The sequence below is a fragment of the Prenolepis imparis genome, unplaced genomic scaffold (assembly GCF_030444845.1).
Source record: "Prenolepis imparis isolate NDT839.2.m4 unplaced genomic scaffold, iyPreImpa1.0 SCAF_1, whole genome shotgun sequence".
In the NCBI taxonomy this organism is placed as follows: domain Eukaryota; kingdom Metazoa; phylum Arthropoda; class Insecta; order Hymenoptera; family Formicidae; genus Prenolepis; species Prenolepis imparis.
The window spans coordinates 12,894,776-12,903,009 of NW_028141159.1; the positions used below are offsets into that span (position 1 = coordinate 12,894,776).

General features: G+C 35.0%; 1 protein-coding gene across 1 annotated transcript; it reads right to left on the reverse strand.

Annotated features, from left to right (window-relative positions):
• Positions 1–1,526: 1,526 nt before the first annotated feature.
• On the reverse strand, positions 1,527–7,467 carry LOC145939599 (uncharacterized). Its single transcript, XM_083044039.1, has 3 exons — positions 6,263–7,467; positions 2,578–2,794; positions 1,527–2,491 (listed from the first exon to the last, which is right to left on the reverse strand). Exons 1-3 carry the CDS (start codon positions 6,723–6,725, stop codon positions 2,167–2,169), a joined length of 1,005 nt encoding a protein of 334 aa, XP_082900165.1. The 5' UTR covers positions 6,726–7,467; the 3' UTR covers positions 1,527–2,166.
• Between the last annotated feature and the right edge of the window lie 767 nt (positions 7,468–8,234).

The following is an 8,234-nucleotide window of genomic DNA, read 5'->3' on the forward strand; positions in this document are numbered from 1 at the left end:
TTATTGCAATATTATTGAAGTATTAAATCTTTTCTACTTATTTATATCGCGATGTTGATGCGATACAAATTTTGATTGCAGCAATTAATACGACGACTTCTATTCGTAATCTGTGTTGGTAGTTTAAATGTGCGCAATGGAAAATCGGTAGACTTTATAGTCGCTTCTGCAGTCCATTATTGCTTCGTTTATAACAGTTCTAAACATTGTAAAGCCATACTGCTCTTGTGCTAAACGAGGCCTTGTGTCGATGTACAGTCGCTATTAGTGCCGAAACTCGTAATAATTTGCGGCTTGCGTCACGAAAATTATGTTGACCACTATAGTTTGTTGATACTCAGAAGTGCCAAAAATACGAATTACGAAATAAATGCAGATAGACGATTTTTCTGAGAATTTTTCTATATTTTTGTACAAAATGTACTATTTACTTAATAATTTCTTTTAACTTTTCGTAAACTATTTAATCAGATATCTAGAACTTTAGGAATGTATTATTATTTAGATATATTATTTTTTTTATGTTTCTCTAAATAATTTATATCGTAAATTAATGTCATAAAAGAATAATATTGCAATAGCTTATGAAATATTCTATATATAACTCCCATGAAAAAATAGTGCTATATGCGTGCAATTAAAACTTAAGAAATCTAAACAATGAATTAAAAACTACTAATTATCTTCTTAACAACTCGAAGGCCGCCTCATAAGGATTTACACGGCGGAATGTAAAAGGCGTTTCAACGAGGGGAATGTAACATTTTTGTTTACAACAGATGAGTGTCAGATCTAGATTTTTTCTCATCCGTCGGTTAAGCTTGCTCGTCTCCGCGTCTGAATAAACATATCTGATGTCTGCTGAGCCCACCCAGATGCAACCATTAAAACTCTTATGAGAAAGTCAGTTGCAATACCGATGAGAAAACCCATTTTTCACCTGCAATGTTGCGTTTTTTCCGAAATTGAAAGGAATCGGGGGGGAAAAGGAAAAATTAGGAAAGAACATATTATATGTATATATATACATACACAATAGATTCTGGGTGATATACATATATTTAAAGACATTTACATGATCATCTGAATGTACTTAAATAATAAATTGAATTTGAACATAGTACACTCATGATGCACGTTAAACAAATTCAGTTTTAGATTTAATTCATATTTTTTACATTGCACACAGTCCGCTAGTAATTGCACATGTTTTAGTACTAATTCGAAGAACACATTTTCCAATTTTACTTAAGAATCATGCATCGCAATTTATACGTCAGTCAATTCTCTTCTAATTAAAAAGCACTAAATATAGTTGTCATATTACAATACAATAATTACATACACAATAACATCTCCGGTTCGAGATATGAAACTTTAAAGTTAAAAAAGAAACATACATCAAAAAGTCAATAGAGAAGTATTAAATTAGCACATTGTAAAAATTTAATTCTTTAGTTTTTCTATTTTTTTTAAATTTAAAGTTTGATATCCCAAATAACAGAGGAAATAGAGAAAACCCAATATTTCGCATTTTATTATACATTTATTTACAGGCTAATTTACATCATTTTTATATCGTCATTGAATTACAATAAACATATGATAATTTCAGACGGCTCTATAAGATGAGTATTAAGTCTAATTATTATGTATATTATTATGATTCTAAGAAACAAACTTTTCGTATGAAGTGCTCATATACATCGAAATATAATTGAAAGGCTTAGCGCAATGTTAAGAGCGTTTTATAGACAAGCTACTGAAAAATATCATAAATTGTTAGTAACATTTAGTATAAGTGTAGTCATACTTCGAACATCCTTTGATTTGACATTCTAAAAAAAAAACATGAAAAACACACTTTCATGAAGAGTCTCATAATTTAATAAATAAATATCTAAAAATTTTATTTGTGATTTTCCCGCGCATGGGTTGAGCATGCTGTTGTTTCAAATCTCGTTCAACTCATTTTTTTAGACAAAGTCAATCAATTTTAAAAGTCTTCTCTCGCGATATTCGCGATACGTCTATCTAACATAAGATATAATTATTCTAAATGATAGTATTTTACATCATGCACCGAAGTGACCATCATCTTCGTGTCGATATGAAACAACAGTCGACATTTCGCGAGCTACGACATTCGCGAGCTGAATCTATCGTTCATTTCTCGTTCTTGATTTTCGAGATTTGATTCGGATCGAAATCGGGCGCGATCGGGCTTTGTACCTGAACGTGGGTGGCGTGTAAGGGCGGACAGAGCAGCGGATGATACGGGAGACAGTAATATGGGAAACCGCCGAGCGCTTTGTTCGCGGGGTGAATTTGCGGGCTCGACATTTGGCCGGGAAGTTGTCCGGAACCACGAAGAGGCAATCCCCTCAAATGCTCGTCTGGATGTACCAGAACGCGTACAGCCACGCGCCTGGCGCTCCCAGAATTTACGAGGGCGCCTAATTCCTGCTGTTGGCGCCGCTTGGTCTTGTATCTGAAGTGAAATCAGTAACGATAATTTAATGAAATTCGAAAGAGAAAGAGATTTGTAATCCGTGTAATATAAACATATTTTGAAACCTTCGATTTTGAAACCAAATCTTGACTTGCGTCTCCGTCAATTTCAAGCCGCGTGCCAAATCTGCCCTCTCCGGACCCGACAAATATTTTTGAGCGGCAAATCTTCTCTCTAATTCATAGACTTGTGCATGCGAAAATGCTGCTCTGCTGCGCTTTTTTCTGTTCTGCAAACTTTGCCCCGAATTTTGCGTTTCGTATGCATCGTCTTCCACTTCATCTGTAAGATATGAACGAATAAGTTTATATTTTAGAAATAAAATCATATACAATTTCTTTTGCACGCTGCAACTTAAATTAATAGAGACTTGTAAAAAGTAAAACTTTTATTAAAATTTTCATGATTTCTGCTTTTATTAAACACGTTCTGGTATATATATTTTAAATCATCATAGTATATATAATTATCATAGCATATTAAAAGAAGAGAACGCGGTTTTTGCAAGCTTTTATACATATCAACGACCATGGGATCTCATTTTTCGAATAACGCGAGCCGAGCTCAAATTCGTTTGCGGATAAATATTTAGATTCACGCGAGAATCTGCAACTATACCGTAAAGCAATCGTTTAGCTCGAAAATCGGAGTAACCATCAGCGAGCGGCCATAGAGACGGCGAACGATCGGAGAGAGAAAGAGAGAGCTTCGTTGCTTTTGATGTCTCGAACAAACATTAACACATGTACTCGCTACTCCGACATGTTTACGCTTCTGTTCCGCGGTAATTCTCCTCTAAGTTTAACCAGTGGTACTAGAGTACAATCATATTGCAGATCGGGCTAACTTCTTCTACTTGGCAATGCGCTTGGTCCACTACTTTGCAATACAAATATATCATTATAAACAAAAAGTATACCATTTTTTAACCAACAGAATAAAAACAATTAAATCATTATTGGTTACAAAAATAGCTCGCATTTTTTTACTTTTTATAGATTATCGAGATATCTTTCGAAATATATTTGCATGTTCCTTTTATTTATATTATTTTTACATAATCAATTTTTTATAAATTTAACCCTGTATAACATTATAATTTTGACCGCGAAATTCTTTGTCTATGAAGAATATCGAAGAGATGGTCAAATTCAAGTTTTATATATTTAATATAAATTTCATATATTTTAATATTCTAAAAACATTGAACCTTTGATATAGAAATAATTAATTCTTTAGAATTATAATGATTTGTCAATGAGATATATTGAAGAAGGTTTAAAAATCCTTTTTAATATTTTTATCAAATATATACAAAAGTATAATTATACTTTTACAATTTTTTAATTCATATAGAGGGAAAACAAAAATTAATAAGTATTTTCACATCAATATATTATCGCGAAGTTCTCCGATGGTATTATAATTATTTCGCGCTTAAAACGCTCATCCTACGTCAATGTTTATCGTCGGTGGTTCGCAGGGGATGCGGAGCATTTAGAGAGATCTATATTTGATCACTTTCGACGTCAACTAGATGCCATCTCGTCCGGCTAATGCGTCCATCCTTCGACGCTCGTCAAACATCCTACACCGCGTCTATATCGAGAGTTCAGTTCCAGACGAGCAAGTGGCGTCGACTGACTCTGATTACATCGATGATCCTTTGAAACCACTAAAACGCTTTTCGGTCCCTACCTGTCTTAGCGTAGCGTATGGGCGGATATTAAAAATAATTTTCCCAGTTATTACCGTAATAAAGAATTGAGAATAATATATTCGCGACAATGTCGATATTCTTTCGATTATATGTCCATTATTATATTAAATGACTAGAGAGATATTCCCTCGTGAAAGTAGAGTCGTAATTTTCTGAGTGCACCTTGAATCGGTGCCAGCTCGTGCCTATCTCTTTACCCCCGAGTCGCTGCAAACAATATGCTTCCGTGGCTCGTGCTCAAGTGACGATTCTTCGTTTAAGAGGAGGCGTTACACCGTGTCTTCGTAAAGTTAATTATCGTATCTTTTTTCGTGAAGCTATCTTTATCAGATTTTTTCAATGAAATCTTATAGAATCATGTATATTTTCTATCTACAATTTTCTCTTCTTCTTTTTTGAAATTACTAAATTTGATTAGATTAGACATATTTTATTAGATTTACATACTTTATAAATTTTTTAAATCATTTGAAATCGATTTTTTATTTGCAATACATCGACATAATTTTAGGAGGATCTTTTTTAATTATTTTAAAATAAATCGAATCATTGTAACCATATATCTACTAAATCTGAAATGAAAAAATTAATCAAGATTTATAGTTGGTGTCAATTATAGTATTATATTTAAATATGAAAATCTTTTATTATTATATTTAACGATTTAAAGATAAAATAAAAATCATGTATATATCTCACCACGAACGCTGTTAATCATGATTGATTTCTCGAGCAGGCAGTGTGAGAGAAAATATCTCTGTTTATCTTTATATTAAGATAACACTATTCGGCCATGTAATTCAATACCTACCCTTCGTATCGCAGTAACGAGGGCGAATATATATTACGAAAAAGTGGATATGGTATACAAGGGGATGCAAAGATTAACTAAGAAATTTCGCTATATGCTGTATGTAACATGAACTGATATAAATTTAATTTATTAAATAGAAAATATTGCCAATGCAATTTTATGTGCAACATATATTGCACAATGTAGATATAATGCAAACGGATGCAAATGATTAATGATAAGAATTATTGCTATCCTGTATAATACCTATAATACCTAGCGTTATTAACATCCATCGCGAATAAATCAATCGCGAACGTTTACTCGGAAATAGTTAGCGATCGTAACCTTGATCTAAAACAGTTTTTGAGGTAATCCACGAATCCTTGCGTGCTTTCGAGATAGGGGAACAGAGTGCGGCCAGAGATTGAACAAGTGCAAGAAGTAATCGGTACTCGTGACGTCTGCCGAGTCGAGTGCCACTTATGCTACTAAAATTACATTCAATTATGTTATCTGCGCTCGGGTTAACTTTAAAAACCCTTGAAGGAGCTCGCCTGTTACGCGCGTATCTGCTTAAATGACCTCTTAAGCCCGCATCCTCGTGCCCGACATAAGATCATCCGGCAAGTCACCATCTTCCAGAATTTCGAAGATATTGTTTTTATTCGCGCGAAATATTAAGCATGTATTATTCCATCTATCTTCCAAAAAGATTTTACTTTAATCTTACTTCTCTCAATTTTTTATTATTTATAATTGATCATTGTAATTCACAGTCTTATAATATCTTTATAACAATATATATATATATATATATATATATATGATATATTGTTATAAGGATATTATAAGACTATGGATTAAAACGATCAATTATTATTAATAAAAAATTGAAAAAAGTAAGATTAAGATAAAATCTTTTTATAAGCTCTTTATAAGCTTTTTAAATGCTATACATATATCAGCATTCTCTCTCTCTCTCTGAATAATATTTTGAAGAATGTGCTATAGTCGCATTTGCATTAGTAATAAAGTTGCCTATTGAATTGTTATATTTATTAGATTATTATTTTATTTAATTCAATATTGTTAAATTGATATCGAGAAGAAAATCTTGATGCGCTACTTTGACATAATTTTTAATGATAGAACATTCGTAATACGATACGCTTTTTGTTACCGAATAAAATTTGTCACGCAATGAAAATTAATTGACGCGAACGTTATCACGTACCTAGAAACTTATTTTTACTCATATCCAATGCTTCGTCCTGCTGTCTGTGAGAAGTCTCCATCGATTCTTTAACAGGCTGATATGCCGTCAGATTTTCCAGAGTCTCGAGATGCTTGAAAGTTCCCTGGGTTAAATGCGGGATGCCTCCAAAATTTGATAAATTTGCTTGCGCCAGATTCCTTCTCAGGATATCCAGTTCGTGCGCCATACTTAGCTCTGGGGTGGGTAATCTCGAATAATGAATCACCTGATCGTGATCGTAGTTTCCGTCAAGCTGCTCGTTCTCTGCTACGCGCTCGTAATCCCGATTGTGTCTTCTCATCGGCGCGGAAACAACGGCCTGGATTTTCTCCAAATCACATCTTTTCGAATCTGTAGTTCTTCGGCTTAAAATGTCCGCGATGCTAAAGGGAGTCGGTTGAGAAGGTTTCGGCGAAGCTTCGCTGCGCTTATCGTCCTCCATCACTCCGATTTTGACGAGCTTTCCCGCAAATCTCGCAATAATTGCAATAAAAATGTCTGGAAAAAATGAATCTTTTTACACTCGCAATTGTTTCACTTTCAAATTCTTTCAATTTTTTTCTTCATAATTACGACCATCGTCGATTGTGTGCACATATGAAAAAGCTCGTCGCATCACATGTTACAAATCGTCACCAAATTCCACTATCTTTATTTTTTTACAATTTTTTTTTAGTTCTTGGTCACCTTTTTCGAACTAATTAAAGTCGAAAGCTTATATGCCGAATTTTCTCAATCACTCAGCAGACACTCTCGCTCGTTATACAGCGTCGCCGATACGTCGGAGCGGAGAATCGGCCGACGAATGCTAGATATCTTCCGCGTTCACATAATCCCTGGAGACTCTCGAGCAGCCAGAGGATCGCTGGTAGGCCGACTGGCGTTATTAATTGTTATTCCCGAGTGCTCGACCCTTTCGATTCGAGTGTGCTTCGGTCAAGTGTGCTTGTCGCCCGCGGAGACTTATTTTTCGAATTACCACACTCAACTCGCGACTCTCCCTTCCTCCCTCGTAAAGAGAGCCTCCCTCTTTTGCTCGATCATCCCCCACCTAAAAGACGCTTGCTGTTCTTTGCCCTTCTCTCTCTCTCGTCCCATTTTTCTTTCTATTTTATGAAAGTCTCTCTAGTTTCACATAGATGATCTCGAAGCAGTTTTATTTTCCTTTATCGAGAAAAACAAAGTTCAAAATCAATTCTGACTATATTCTCATCAGCTATCGATCTCTCGCTACGTATTGAAGAGATGATCCACCTCTCCTCTCATTAACAAGCTCGTGCTTCTCTCGTTGCCCACCCTCTCGGTCCCGGCTTTCCCGAGCTTGCACACGCGACTTCTGAGATAGGTGGAGCTTTAGATGTCCTACGTGCGACCGGATGCGATGCTTCCGTCACGACGCAAGCCTCGCCCTACAACCAATCCGTCGCTTTTCCCTCAGCTCTGCTTTTCCGCGACGGCCAATCCAGACGGAGGCGCGAACCGGGAAATATTCCGCGACGGAGTGGGAATGCGGGAGATTTTTAGATCATCGTAGTCGTCGCGACCCCGCCGGAACTGTCGGGCACTTTAGAGATTTTCTCGTTTTGTCATCCGTGTCAGCGAGGAATGATAAAAGGCTCCTTAAGTTCTTGCGACGAAGCAATCACTCACGATCGTCATATACGACGACAGTTTCATAATTGATGTGTGCTTCGCACAATTCGAGATTACTTATAACTTATACTAATATTTGAGCAAAATGTGCTTTAACATATTGAGGAAATAATTGTCTGGTTCAATCAGATAAAAATTTGTTAAACTTTAAAATATTTTTTACAGCAGAATGAAATTGTGAAACTTAAACTCAATTTTAGATATCTAATTAATATATAGTAATATATTCATTATCGTATTTTTTTTATTACTCGTTTTTTACATTATTCATTCTTCTTCAATTATTATGATTTATATT

Bases quoted from the DNA above. Each gene is read 5' to 3' on its own strand.
- LOC145939599 (XM_083044039.1), bottom strand. From the start codon at position 6,725: ATGGAGGACGATAAGCGCAGCGAAGCTTCGCCGAAACCTTCTCAACCG. The intron at 2,795-6,262 runs GTACGTGATAAC...CATATCTTACAG, and splicing joins GAGTAAAAATAAGTTTCTAG to ATGAAGTGGAAGACGATGCA. The intron at 2,492-2,577 runs GTTTCAAAATAT...ATTTCACTTCAG, and splicing joins ATTTGGTTTCAAAATCGAAG to ATACAAGACCAAGCGGCGCC.